The sequence below is a fragment of the Ostrinia furnacalis genome, unplaced genomic scaffold, assembly GCF_004193835.3.
Source record: "Ostrinia furnacalis isolate ACB-3 unplaced genomic scaffold, ASM419383v2 OfSCF5186, whole genome shotgun sequence".
Classification (NCBI taxonomy): Eukaryota; Metazoa; Arthropoda; class Insecta; order Lepidoptera; family Crambidae; genus Ostrinia; species Ostrinia furnacalis.
Window position 1 is genome coordinate 149,421 of NW_021135425.1, and position 15,315 is coordinate 164,735.

Genomic DNA, 15,315 nt, shown 5'->3' on the forward strand with positions numbered 1-15,315 from the left:
TAGATATAGTGCAGTCAGCGTCAAATAGTTCGTGACACCCAAAGTAGCCAAAAAGTTCGCAACACGTGTTTGTTACAATGAGGGTTTTCGCGAATGAAAAATCCGCTAGGTGGCAATACGTAAACGCGAGGTCCAAATGCTGCATGATTGGTTATTTTTGACATGACATTGACAGATATGTTAAAATCCACCAATCACGCAGCAGTCAGACCCCACATCCACGTCCCGCCATCTAGCGGATCTTTCATTCGCGAAAACCCTCATTGGAATATTATTATTATTATTGGTTTTTGGGCCTTTATTTGCGCCAACTCGACCAGGTTTGATCTATTGTGGCAGCCCTTGTCTTTAAAGTTCACTGCTTAGTCCCGTTGAGTCTATAAATTTCCAGATTCTTTGGAGCGTGATATCTGCTATCTCATCCGGGTGCATGATGTGTCTCATTGGAATAAGGTTGATTATCAACTTTTTGGACACTTTGGGTGTCATGAACTATTTGACGCTGACTGTACAATCGGCAGGACATCATATATTTTTGTTGTAAAATAGCACCTATGACAACTACGTAAGAGTGTTTAGCTGGACGTGCTGTTCTGCTCAAATAGTAACCAACTTTCGCAATCTTTTCTCGAGGTGAATTATTTACGTTAAAAAAGCGTACAAGTGAAGTGATAACGGAATAAAACTTTGTAATTACGAAAGTTGTATCAAAATAATTGTATAAATGTACAGAATGTTCATTTTCTGACATTTTAGCTTTCAATATTTTCACTATGGATGGTTTAACCACGTAACGCATGTATTCACAAATGATGCTTGCTTAAGTGAAACAGCAAATCGAACGCACAGCGTTGATTAGAGCTCTGTGATTGTTTCGTGTGTGCCCCTGTGCGTCCACGCGCACTGTGAGACCTCATAGTAATCTTTGTGAATACGGGCGTTACTGCTGTTTATTAGTAGATGTTTAGATTTAAGAATATTGAAGAAGACAAGTGGACATCTATGGCTTGATGGCTTCGTCCACATTAATGTCAGCTACCGCTAAAATTCATCTGTTATCTGCTTTGCTCAGGAAGCAAGTCGATCATTAGCTTCGAACTCCCCTATTCTTTATTCTGATTAATTTCGTTGCGATTGCGAGTCCATTGACAGTATAACCACAGTATAACATTCCAGAGAGTAACTCGGCTATAGATCTGGGCTACAGGAGTGATGCGAACTAGGGTAAGAAATAGTCATGTCATGGCGAAAAATATTAATAATTACGAATACATGTTAAAGAAAATCTACCTGAAAAAGTTTTGCCATAACTTTAACTTTTTACTTACAATATTGTAATATATATATATATATATATAATATACTTACAATGTAAGTACGGAACACATTTCGTAGATTAAATACTTCCACCATGGATGGAATCTTGGCAGCAAACTTGACAATTTAACTAACCACTCCTAAGGCCCGGTTTCCACCAAGTCGGAGCGATTCTGTACATCTCATTCAATCTGAATGACATCTAATGGCCTAATGCAAATCTCAACGCAAATTATTAAAATAAACATATTTTTACAACTAGCACAAACTTAAGTTAAAATATATAATATATAAATAAAATAAATAAATATAATAGAATACAATTTATTTGAATTAAAAGTGGTAGGTACGAGAGATGGATACTGTTTATATATTTTCAAAAATGTACGTGTATTTCTTATCATCAGTAAATTGATGGATTAAAAAGGTTTACAAAATATACTGCCTCGATACATTCCTGTATGAAAATATTTGAAGAATGAATTCTGCCGCTAAATAAATACTATACGAAAACATGGCACTAAAAAGGGAAGTAAATGGTAAATCGGGAATGCTTTTTTAATGGTGCCAGCATTGATAAAACAAAAATCTGACGTTCAACTTTTTATTCGAGTCACATTTTATTGCAATATTCGAGCCTGTTTATTTTTCATATTTATTCATAATATCCACGTTAGCCGCTTTTTCTTGTAATTTATTCCTTTCATTTGCGGTTTAAAACAAACTGTTCTGTGTAATGATCAATGCTCACATACTTTTAACTAGATTTAAAACAAGTCTACTTTGAGAATCTAAATGTTAAATCAGTTCATTTTCTTAAATGAAGGCCTGTTGGTAATTTCTTTATATCTTTTAAAAATTAATAATTATGCTTTTTAGATAGGACTCTACAATTTATCAGTAAAGTCTTATTTCATTATCTTCTTCATCTTTTAGCTAACCCTTTTCCACTATAGTTGAATTCAACTCTGGATTGTTATCCTGAAAATTATTGAGGGAGGGGAGGAACTAATCCACTCTGAGGCTCCCGGAAAGGATTTGCGATCCACCATACTGTGTGATTAGATGGGAAGTGCATGCTTGTGGCTCGAAAAAGTTGGGTGGCATAGTGAGATAAAGCTTGATGGATTACTTACTTATCCAGTAAAAATAAGGAACTATATGCCTAAAAAAAGAACAGCGCAACGGACTAAACATTTTGATCGCAAAAAAGTAAGTACTTATTACAAATTGATTAAATGCCTTAAAGTTTAACTCGAATGCATTTAATTGAGCATTTACATAATGCCTTCATGATGTCATTATTGAGGAAAATTCTAGGTTTAACATTTGGAAATACCTACCTGCCAGCCTTGAAATATTATACTTTCACATTCATTGAGGTTAAAAAATGCCAATCTTAGTAATTTATAAACAAAGAGAATGGCAAATGTTGGGGTCGTATAATATGTGATAGAAAATATATCAGGTACCTACTATTTAAACACAATATTTATTAATTCAAAAAGTTTAAAATAAATAAGAAAAGCGAAATTAAATATCAATCTCTTAAAAATGTTCATCGAATATATCCAGAACATACCACAGTTCTACGCTGCGACAAATTCACTCTATTATAGACTGATCTTTTCGTGCATCCCGCGGGAATGCGTGTTTTTCTGGGATGAAAACTACCTACAATAGTAGTACAGAACCTTTTCAATTTGTATATTTTATAAAAATCTATGTACCTAGCTAACAAACATAAGTGTGATTAAATGATAGCCATCCGATATTAAATGACTTGCTACAAAATTGAAAATTGTATGTGACAATTAATGATTAATAATATCAGGTTTGAAATATCGTTTCTAGGATACATGAAATCAAACAAAGCTTAAAAATATCCAACTCTCTACACAACATTTTTTCAGAAACAAAGAACATTGCTTTAAAAATATCAATCGTTATTCCTATTTTCATAATAACACAAATCTATATTTGGTAATCTGACAATCACTTACGAGTAATTTTAGTCTGAAGGACTTACTAGGTACTTCTAATAAACATAAAAAGAGTGAGAAAACCAATTAGACTGATTAGCAAATAACTCTTTCAGTCTATTCAAGTCCTCGTGACAAGGAGAGCCAAAGTAATATTTATGAGAGGCAAGTTTTAACGTTGGGGTAACAAGCTGGCTTATGGGCGAAACTACACTTAAACTAGTTTATCACGCTCTACCACTTCACTTAAGATATTACAAAGATCAACCCAACGAAGAAGGTAGATGGATAACTTCAGAACTTGAGTGAACAGCATCGCGTTTACTTCCAGGATTATACTCTAGTGTAAAACACTTAACGTCACTTACAACGTTTGTAAACTGATGAGTGTTATAAAAAGACGAACCAAACATAGGATAGGACCTAAAGAGAGGGAGGAAATTATACCAACAATTAGTAAATTAGGGTTTGTTTTTCGCTCAAATTCGTGTATTTGTTCTTAAACGACTTATCCCATTGCCATTATTAGAGCGGTTACACGCTGCATCCGATTCGAATCCGAAAGTTTCGGTCCTAAGTACTTATCTACAAATAGTATATTTTATGAATAGAGTACTCTCAAATTCTCAATTTGGATCGGACGCAGTCAGAATACGAGGTGAACTGTGTTTGAGTTCTTCATTATTTGGTCCTTATTTAGATAAAAAGTTGGAATGGTGCAAATAAAATATATCCTGTATCTATAAAATGTAATGCAGACTGAAAACATTTGAAGAACAGTTTATTACTTACGTATCGATTGTTTCAGTTCCGGAGCGTGGTAAACAACATCTACGTGGTCGGCTACGTGATCTCAGTGGCGGCCCTGCTCATCTCAGTTGCAATTTTCCTCTATTTTCGGTAAGTTTTTCCTGTTATTTTTACGAGCTTTTATTTATTTACACCTGTTCCGGGACTTCCGGGGTCTGGACGTGTAATCTGCGCTATCTAGTCCCAAACTAAGTAAAGCTTGTACTATGGGTAATAGGCAACGAATTTTCACATACTGAAATACATTTTCACGTAGAAGAAACCCAGACAAAATACAAACAGATATATGTGTGCTGTACGGGGATCGAACCCTACGAATTGTAGTCCAGTACGCGAACCACTAGGCCAAGCAACCGGCGGCGACGAATTTCACCCCTTCATTACAAGGGGCTAGCCCCTTACATCAAACGTCTTCACTAGTGACTGCGTAAAAAACTAACAATTGCCTATTAGACATCGAATGCGTTTGAACTAAACTCACACTACGCCCCCCGGCTCGGCAGCTCAGAAGTAAACCCATCCGCAATGTGTTAAATTGCGCGAAGAGGTCGGAGGTTCGAGTTCTTCACGAGTCCTTTTCTTTTTATAAAAGATATCTGTTTAGTATTTTGTGAGTATTCTATGGATTTTGTGAGTATCTACTATATGATATAGTTTGATATACTAGTAACTATTATTTGATTCTAATTAACACCCAGACAGATACATTATTCTTGCACACGTTTACATTGTACGGGGATCAAACCACAAGCAACAAGGAAACGTCTGATTGAACTATGTCATATATTTACTCGTACAAAGGCACGTAAAGCCTTACAATCTGAATAAACAAAAGAAGTTGACTGTGTATGTAAACCGAATAGTTAGAAGTTATAAAGCGTTTCTTTTGGCAAGTTCTGGCCATTTAATCTCTATAATTTATCTATTTCTGAAATTCTGCAGCTAAGGTGATAACAGACAAAGTTTATTTTCAAATATAACTCAACCACAACTTTCTATTATTTGGGCTCCTTATTTTAGTTATCCGCACAATTTATTATAAACCATAGTAATATTTCATATCTCCCTAATCGTTTGATGTAGGCATAAACTGACTGCTGCATGATCCGGATGCGAGTGAATCACTCAAATATTAAAACACATTTGTTTATTCAGTCATCTACTACATCATCAAACCTATGGAAGTTGATAAATAAAGAGCAAAATGAGAGTTTGTGATGTGTGATGAATAAAAAAAAAGTTGCAATAATACAATATACCTATAGTAGCTAGCTAGCAATATTGTATTATTGCAACTTTTTTTAACCTATTTTTAAGACTAACAAAGGATCCTTGGAAATAGGATTTGTGGCGCCGTTAAACGTGATTTGTATTATAAATCAGGTATTTATCAGTTTTTCATAAATTATAGGCATTGGCAGCTTCTGTTTAAGCTGCCGTCAGAATAAATAGCCAAGCTTCACAAGACCAAAGTGATTAGGTCTAAAGGTTCAGCCAAATCAACGCGATCAGCCTGCGTGCGCGAAGGCGATGGCGATCAATGCGTTTAAGTCAGATCGCCATCACCATTGCCATCGTGCCCGCCGGCTACACGCGATGGTTTAGCTAAACCTTAATGCGGTAAGGCCAGCGCGCTTAGTAGGTAGGTAGAGATCTAATACATTGAGCTGTCCCACCTGTGACATTGACAGAGGGTGCCACCGTCAATACCGGATCGCTGCTTCCGATATTTGCCATATTGGAAAGTATAGTAGAACGATGGTGGCGCCCCTCTGTCAATGAGTTTGGTGGGACAGTTCAGTGTAGGTCACCTATACATACCTACTTACATTCAGCGTCATGACATTACATGACACTGGTGAAACCGAAAGTGGCCAAAGCCAAAAAGTTGAAACCACACGTCTTAGTTACAATATACTGAATACTGGATTATGGCAATATTGTAACTAAGACGTGTCACCTACATCCTGACACACACCTGGCAGATGTTTGAAATGATGCGCTTTCGGTAATAGATTTATGATATGGGTACAAAGATAGGTACATAATTTTTACACCACCGTTGCCACCTTGAAAATGCTTCGTTGTGCGATAAAGTAAGTAATTATAACCCCGCCTCCCTCCAGCTGGGTCGCTGCATGGACCGCTAATGAGATTTGGGACCGGAAAATTCGTTTGAAATGTCTACCGCGGGCAACTCGAACACTAAAAAGAAAATAATTGGAACAAGTCGTTTATGATACAACAATAATACGTCGTCTACGGAATTTCACGAGTACCCATAGTAGTGGGTAAATGTGTATGGCAATGGGTAGGTGTAGATAGAACCACTCTGCTATAATCTATTAAGAAACTACTATCAACACCAGACAAATGTAAAATACAGTTCCTATCTCTACAAGTACTCGTAGGTAGGTACCTGCTCTACTTTTCACAAAAGGCAAGATTAGTAGAGCCTTCTCCTCTGGGGCTAACCGTCTTCTTCTGAGACAGAGCGTCTCGAGCGAGCATAAATCCCTCACTGCATTCAAGACTCATCTCAAATCCTCTACTCAGAAGCCAACTCTTAAGTTTCGCGCTACAGAGGGGGTTAACTATTGAATCCATCGTTAGCCCGCGTGATTGCTGAGATGCGGATTAAGCTGCACAATATAGTTTAAAGTATGATTTTCCGACCCGTTAAGATGCATATAGATTTTCTCTAAAACATATATTCTCACGTTGTTTTGTCAGTATTTGATGATTGCATGCAACTGTGCAGTTATGTCTTAGAATAGTCGTAAGAGCTGCAGCAAACCCCAAGGATTTTCTGTGTTACTTTACAATATTAACAAGGCAACACCTGACTATGCGCCATTTACGCTCAAAATGTACAATGCAGATTTAATTTATAATCACGAGTCTCGGGGATACTCAGGATACGCTTTGCACACAGTCATAGGGGACACACGTTAGAATAATGAATTATCTGCTATCATATTTACCGACACAAATCCCTTTTTATTGTCTTTTTCGATGCAATTAACAAGCAATAACTTGTCACGGCCGCATTTATTAGACAGCTTTCTCTACAGATGTACAAATGCATGACAGCAATTGAGGAAAGTCGGTAAATTGGCTTACTTCGGAACTGTCCTTGTCTCGAATTACTAAAGAAATTAGATAGGATGGAATTTTCATCTGAAATTGGACAACCTTTTCCTGGTCCGTTTATATTGAAGCAATGAAATCAGACGTGGCGTGAATATATTATTTGCCTTTACCTCGAAATCATAAAATTAATAAGTTATTGCTTAATATCACAATAATAAGATTTAGACAAATATATTGTGAAAAGATGTATTTTATTTAAACCTGCACAGCATTCAGAGATTTCTGCATGACTCAGACTGACTGACGGCGAATGGGTAAATATAAGTTTTAAATAAAATAAAATATACGAAACGGGGAAACAACAATTAAAAATACCTCTTAAGAAACCGGCATACGTATCGGTTGCTAAGACACTGTCTCTATTCGAGGTCACGTATGCTCCATCATTTACTCGTATAGGTTCTAGAGCACATGTGACTATCCCATTATCATTTGTTTATCGTTTGGGTTTATCGATTTCCTCGGGTCTATAACGGATAGCTAATTTCGTTTCCATTCGGATCATTGAGAGAAATTCACAGAAGCGTACTTACTCGAGCGATTTTCGATTAATGGATTCACATGTTACTGTGATACTATAGAAGTAGTAGTAGGTACGAGTATAATGTCCTGGCACCTTTTCTGAACACCCAGAAGCACAAAGAGAAAAAATGTGCGTGTTCTTTTAAGACTCCGTTTCCTCCGAACTTTATAGTACTCTAAAAAAAAATTCTGAAAAAACCCTGTATTAAGGCCGGGTAGCAGAGAAAATGGCGAAAATGAGGTTTTCATTTTTCATTTTTGAGGTACTAAACAGTAAAATTCAAGCCTAAGATTTTTATTGGGCATAGTTGAGGATATTTTCGAGGGCTATTAACGGATGGAAACACGATTTGATGAAGTTGACTCGATAGATTAAATTCCCAAAGTTACCTCTATTCGTTTTCTATTTATGGTTTTATTTTTAAAATAAGCGATTTGAGATTCTAAATCTTTTACTAAACTATAGTTCAGAAATAACTTGAGGGCTTTTAACGGATGAAATTTTTATATTGCGTCTTATTTAGTTACTATGTTAAAAAATGTGGAAAAAATCGTCCATGACGGCTTGGACAATCTCAATCAGTCGCGCGGTGGCGCTTACGGAGGACGGACGCGTGTCAGTTTTTTGGCCGTGACAGTTCGCGATTTGTCAATATTTTTGACAATGATGACTTTGATGAGTCACAGTATAATAATATCAGTGTTACTGGAGAAAGCTTAAATTTTTGATAGTTAAAAATGATAGAGACATGCGATTTTTGGTTTTACAAAGATAATACGACAGAGAATAATACAAAGTAATAAAAACCACCTGTTATAGGGGCATTTTTTGGAGAAATTTATCAAATAACCAAAAAAACACGAATTTAAAAGCAGATTTTTTTCAAAAAGTATCATTTTTATTATTTATTGACCTTTTTTTGTGTATTTTATGTATTTTTTTAGTATCGCCTGTTATTTAGCATTATTACTGTTTTTATTTTATCAGGATATACCGCTTAATTTAAAAGTTATTACGTTTTCTTTACAATAAGTAATTGGAAGAAAAAAAATTCTATAAAAAATTAAAAAAAAATCTCAAAAAATTTTTGACCTCTTTTTTGTCGATAAAAATAGGTCTTGTTTCATCTGTTTTCATATGTACACTTTAACGTGACTCACACTGTATATCCATTCCTTTACATGTGTAAAGGAACGGTAGATCATTTCCACCGTTCCAACTTACACAAATAAAAAAGAATTTGCCAGTAATTAATACATAAAGTTTCGAATCTTTAGCTCTTTGAAATTACCACCAGATCATTCATTCCTCGACACGATAATTGTCACATGGCATTAAGTTCGCCTTTTAGTACCGCTTAATCTATTGTGTGTGCAATAAAGTTTTTTAATAAATAATAAATCAAGATCCTACCTACTTAATCATTTGTCACACTAGATGCATTCTGCAGTGTACAGTCAGGTCAAATGAACGCAGCCCGCACCAGTCAGTTTGCGATCTTTGCTCGTGCCCGCACTGTCAGATCACATCAATACAAAATGTATAGAGACCGACAATGTGGTTCATAGTTGATGATATCTGCATTCTGCATTCACTTTGACCGGAAAATCTTTAAGTTTTCATAGTAATTAATTTTGGCGTATTCGCAAAAAGTTTCCTTTTACGCCTTTGCGCGAAATCCATCAATTGTCCTGCTTTGAGCTCCGCACTAAACGTTCGCGTGTATGAAGGCTTAGTGCTGACATGTAGGTCGCGCTAATCCGCCTAGTCTACATTGTCGAACGACTGTAAAGTATCTAACGCAGCCTACAACCGCAAGGTAGATTGAAACTGAGAATGGGTTTGTGGCCACTGGCTGTTTCACAAACGGTTTAAAACAACTTTTTACTGAAGACACCAATGCTCACATTATAAAACGATGCTCAAAACACAATAAAATATTCAACCCTGCGTGGTATACATACTAAAATCATCCATCTGAATCTTTGCTTTTGAAACTACGGCTGGTTCTGTTTAGCATTTAACTGAAACTATTAGAAGATTTTATTACGCTGAAGTGATGAATGTGGCTGTTCAGCTACTCGTATTTATCAGAGGTGAGAGAGTTAAAGAACTAGTACTCTGCTGAATTTACTAGTTAACTCTCACACCTCTTAAATTGGTTTTACCGAGGAGCAGAGATCCACAAAAATGCCTTAACGCCAGTCACCACAAAGCTAATCAGCGTAGGGCCTTAACGTAATACGAAAAGATTTTTACGACATGTGATATTTTATTCTCGCGTAAGAGTAGGAATACTTTTAGCTACATCACCGTAAAACTCTTGTGAGCCTTGATAGCCGCCGCTCCAAGAACATTTGGCAGAATCCCAAAGTAATTTGATTATAATACTCTCAACTCTCGAAATATGTTGTACTTTTTCATGGTGTCAATATGGAATCGTAAATGCTGATTTGTTTTTGTCAGAGTACCTAATATGAATTTTTATTGTAACTCATGAATTTTCATTCAATTGTGAGGATATTGCATACTCGAATCTTAAACAAAGTAACTGATATATCAACGCCAAAAGTTCCCAATAAATCGGCTAACTAATTTTAGTTAAGCAAATCTAGTTTGTATTGCAAAAATATATACCTAGTTCTTGCAATTCACGAAGACGAGTGAGCTTTACATGTGTGGTGGCTCGCTACTGTTCGTTTTTTCAATAGTTTTGATAGATATTACACTATCGTTATGCATATACACGTACACACACAGGTAAAGCTTACTCGCCTTTTCATGAGTAGCAAGAATAGACTTTTTTTCAAAAGTCTTAATTAACCTTAAATTCTCGTAAAACATACATTCTAAGATTCCTTTTTACAAGAGCTTTTGGTGTCGACTGTACGATGCTACTTCATGTGGAAGCTCTCTATTGCCATAGCTTTTGCCTAAGCGCAAGCGCTGCTTTGCTAAAACTCAACTTAAGTAATTCGTTTCTGTACAAGGTCCCTCCAATGCACGCGCATAAGGATCCACATCCACCTCTTCACGTCGTTTGCGCTCAACAACCTGCTCTGGATCGTCTGGTACAAGACCGTCATCGACCAAGTCACCGTCGTTCAGAACAACAGGGTAAGTTTGCTTAAGGTTAACATTATCACCGCACCCCTATACTTTTGTAATACATTTATTAACTAATCTATTTCACAAAATGCTGCTCCGCAAGTCAATTAAAGATTTTTCATGAACTATTAATACTGCTGCAAATGGAACGCATCCGTTATGTAATAAATAATCTAAAACCGTAAAACTATCCCTGTATTTTCCCGCTAAATAAAGTTTTTTGTTGTAATTATTTTCAGAATTTATACGAGTACCATGTTAGGCAGTGTTAACCTGGCTAAATGTTCCAATGCTGAAAACCAATGGTTACTTGTTAATGCCAATCTGACTTAAATGAAACAATACGAATGCCCACCACTAATAATAATAATGATTTATTTCTCACACAAAAATACCGGATAAAATACATTTAAAGAAAACACATTAATGAGTGTGTGAGACCGGAGCCTGAGCTAGGTAAATGAATACCTGTGTTACAGGTCACCGGGCCCCCACCACCACGGATTTGAGCAAGTATAGCTAGCAAAGGCGAGAACATTTTAAAATACTAATAGATTAAACAATTTTTACAAGAGAAACGATAATCTAACCAAAATTTTATATTAAAAATTTCACTGCAGATCCCTGCCTTAGTATGCAGCGCCCACATTGCGTATCTTCCTGTTGGTTGACGGTCTTGTAACGACGGGGACGTACCCATGCATACGACCTACATATTAGCTACTGGCCAAACATTTCGAGCGGTTGCTCAATAGTGTCTGAACATGTCCTTTATAATCTATCTCAAACAGCACTGAGGCGCCTTTAGCCTTTAGGAAGAAGTTTAATGATATGTTTTTATTATTCAAAAAATTCTGCTCTGTACCTTTTTTTGGCTAGCGGAAAATGGATACGTCCAAATATGGTCCAGATATTATTATTTAGAATAACATAAAATAATTTTAATTAGAATTTTCATCCTTCCATGAAATTGTCTTCATCATAATTATTCGAACCTTATCCGCCTAACTTATAACGAAAGGGTTTATAATATCGTTACACTGTATTTCCGAAGAACTTCTAATTAATTAATCTAGATAAAAATAAAAGTTCGGGAATCTTCAAAATTAATGTTCAGCCTCAAAAAAATCGTGAAGCTCTATAGTGGCTTCACAAGCTTTGAATTTTAGAAAAAAATATCGTGGCTCATGTTATTTTCACAATCTAGACACATACTGTATGTTAGATAAGTTCGCAAAAAGTAAGATAAGGGTTCAATAGGTTTATGTTGAAACTGAAATAATTCGTTACGTCGTTGTAATTATTATGATAACAAACAGCGTACCTACTAAATGCATTATAAGAACTAGGTATATTTTTATCGAGGTTGTCGAACCCGAAGAATTTTTTCACCGAATTTGGCGCAGAATTAACAAAATTAGCGAATTAAAATTTGTATATTTGTTATTGCTAAATAGAGTGACTATGTAGGTAGTACTTGCTTACTTTTACTGATGACTGTAAATTGCTAGTGTGTATATAGCAGCACTAAACCAAAAGCAATCATTTTGCTGAAAGATGCCCCTATATAAATGAAAATAAGAATCCCCATTTATATGGGGACATCTTTGCCATTTGCTTAAGCAAACGGTCTCTTATCGCCAAGCGACTGTTACATTCGTGAAGTGTTCAGTAAAATACACGCTAGCCATGGAGCGTTCAACTTTTCAAGACCATGGTATTCCATGGTTATCACCACGTTAGAGCGGGTTCGTATTACGTGATCAGAAGCCTGTCAAGTTACAGATCTAGAAATCAGATCTAGTGCTTAAATTACCATACAAATAAATATGTCTACGTCTAATTACTTCAGGTCGTATTTTCACGGATTCTGATCGGGACGTAAGTACAAAACTGCTCAACAGTGACCCCGGCCATAATCTTGAGAGACAGAAGCAAGAGACCGAGACGTAAGTCAAGTTGCAGTCTCCCGTGTCAGTCTCTTGTCGCGGTCTCTGTCGCGGTGCAAAACGCCGCCGCCTGTAGAGTTTTCAACCGCTTATTCTATTAATCCCTCGAAATACATTGGATCACACAGACATAATTGGTTTTTTAAATCATAGGATTATATAAACACAAACAAAGACAGCTCTTAAGATCATCGCAGATCGAAACCGGGTGAACATGTACTCGTATGTACATTTCACATTTATTTTTATTTTACGTAAATCTTAAAACTATACTCGTAGCTTCACTTACGGCTTAGTGTAAGGCTAAGTTGCACCAACTTACTTAAACCGTAACTTTAACAATAACCGGCCGGTCCTTTTTGTATGCAGTTTGACAGATTTTTGACGTTTGTTAAAATCTAAGTAAGATAGTGCAACTCAACCTAAGTGTGCGTTAGCTGAATATCGGCTTTGCTGCGGATATGATAAGTCGCAATAAATATATTCGATCCCTCGCCAAACCCACAGCAGGGTTTCCGTACAGTTCAAAAGCAAATTAAAGATTCATTGAAATAACATTTTGATATAAAAATAGCAGACGAACGAGTAACACTGCCCAGTGCCAAGGTAAAGTAACTCGCAAAAGTTTGTTTTACAACAACGTTTATCTATATTAATCCATTAATTACCCATACATCTTCGCCTAAATCGTCTCTGGGCTTCTTCGTTTAGCTCGCAAGTAATTCGCCCAAATGTAGATGGCTGTGCAGCTGTGTTATGAGTAAGCAGAAAGTTAAACGAAAGTTTATTAACGAATGTGACTTTGTCTAGTAAGACTGATTAAGGTTAAAGTTGGTTGAAAGACTGAATGTGCGTGTTACATGTTTGTTATTGCTCTAAATAAAAGGATGCCAATGAGCGTAATTTTCTGAGTCGTTTAATACACGTATAAGTAAAATTCCGACATTATTTTGAGCTAAGTAAGAAATCGAATGCAACGAGCCTTTTAAAAGAAAATGTGGGTCAATTTCCAGCGTATATGACAACAACTGACTACAACCTGTTCACCACTTAATGGAAGAAAAATAATATTAAAATAAATAAATATGTTACTCGTAATACAATACACGGCGAAGCTCACATCGCTCACACAATTTAAGCATGTAAAATGTATACTATACCTAACAATAGTTTCTTAGTGAGTGAAATGTATTTTTATGAGAAGATAAAGAATTTTCTATGAAAAGAAATGCAGGTAATTAATCGATGACAGTGGATTAATGGATTGATTGATGACACATTTTATTCGTCACGCATTAAAAATACAATAAAATTTAGTTTTTACTAAAATTTTACAAAATACAGTGTAAAGTAGCCAGATTGAATAAAATTATGAGATATGGAGCTAGGCCACTGGGTCGAAGCGAGCAACAGGTGATGCACACGTACTTATTTATGGCGAAGTCGACGGCGAGACAAGTCCATCCAAACTAATATTAAATCCAAAAGTAACTCCATCTACGACTATCTGACAGTTAAGTTTTCATGCCCATACCACTACCTTACTAGACCAACTTGATAAAATTTTAATAGACCTCATGTATAGAGTGTCGCGGAAATAAATGTTAAAGAGGTTTAAACAGGATCAATCGCAAAAAATTATAAACCTACAAAACTACGTGCGGGTAGAAGATCTAAAATAAGTGTACGAGTATGTTATGTCTGTGATATTCTTCTTGTTTGTATTATTTTTAGCATCCAAAGACCAATAGTAAATCTGTAAATTTTACTCGTAGTCACTCGTCTCACTCATTCTGTCTGCGTTTAATTTCAGATCGATCCTAAACCAAATTGCTGCTTGTACCTATATTTGTCGATACCTCCTACATACGCACATATAGAGTGTATATTTGCATCAGTAGATGCGGTTCTCAGCGGGAAAACAGCAAACAGTTTGAATAGACTAATTTCCTCAATCTAGTAGTTTATAGAAAGTCCGGGCAGTACGCCCCTTTTCAAATCAAATTCAATTTGCCACTAGCTATTTTTAGGAATCACCTTTCACTAACTCGATGAACGAATAAAAAAATAAAAAAGTTGAGTTTGCGTAATAAAATATCTCCTGTACATCAGGCTGCATAAAAACATGAAATCACATTATCATGGAGGTTTTCTCAGAGTGCTCTATTTATTCTATAATAAAGTTATATAAGATACTTCTACTAACATTGATAAACAAAAAGGCATAAACAAGAAGAAGAGCATTAGATATTTATGCATCCAACAACGCGAGTCGTATACTATACAATACATAGTTGTTGACATCATACATCGGCATTTCAAGCTACATTATAAGTGGCTTAGTTAAACAATGTCGAAATTAATTCAGACGTTATTCAAATTAAAAGACAGAATAAACGAAAATGGAGCAATTAGGCGAAATAATTCAAGCCAGCGCGTTCCTGAAGCAAGTCGCCACTGCGCCCGCTTTATG

At 35.9% G+C, this 15,315-nt stretch overlaps 1 protein-coding gene across 1 annotated transcript in view; it reads left to right on the plus strand.

The window, feature by feature from the left end:
* The window catches only part of NGR-B4 (neuropeptide receptor B4), a 107,425-nt gene that overhangs the window by 67,863 nt on the left and 24,247 nt on the right, over positions 1-15,315 (plus strand). The window contains exons 5-6 of the mRNA XM_028315635.1: positions 4,108-4,199; positions 10,776-10,902. Of these exons, the coding sequence (XP_028171436.1) occupies positions 4,108-4,199; positions 10,776-10,902 (219 nt within the window). The remainder of the gene's footprint in view (positions 1-4,107; positions 4,200-10,775; positions 10,903-15,315) is intronic.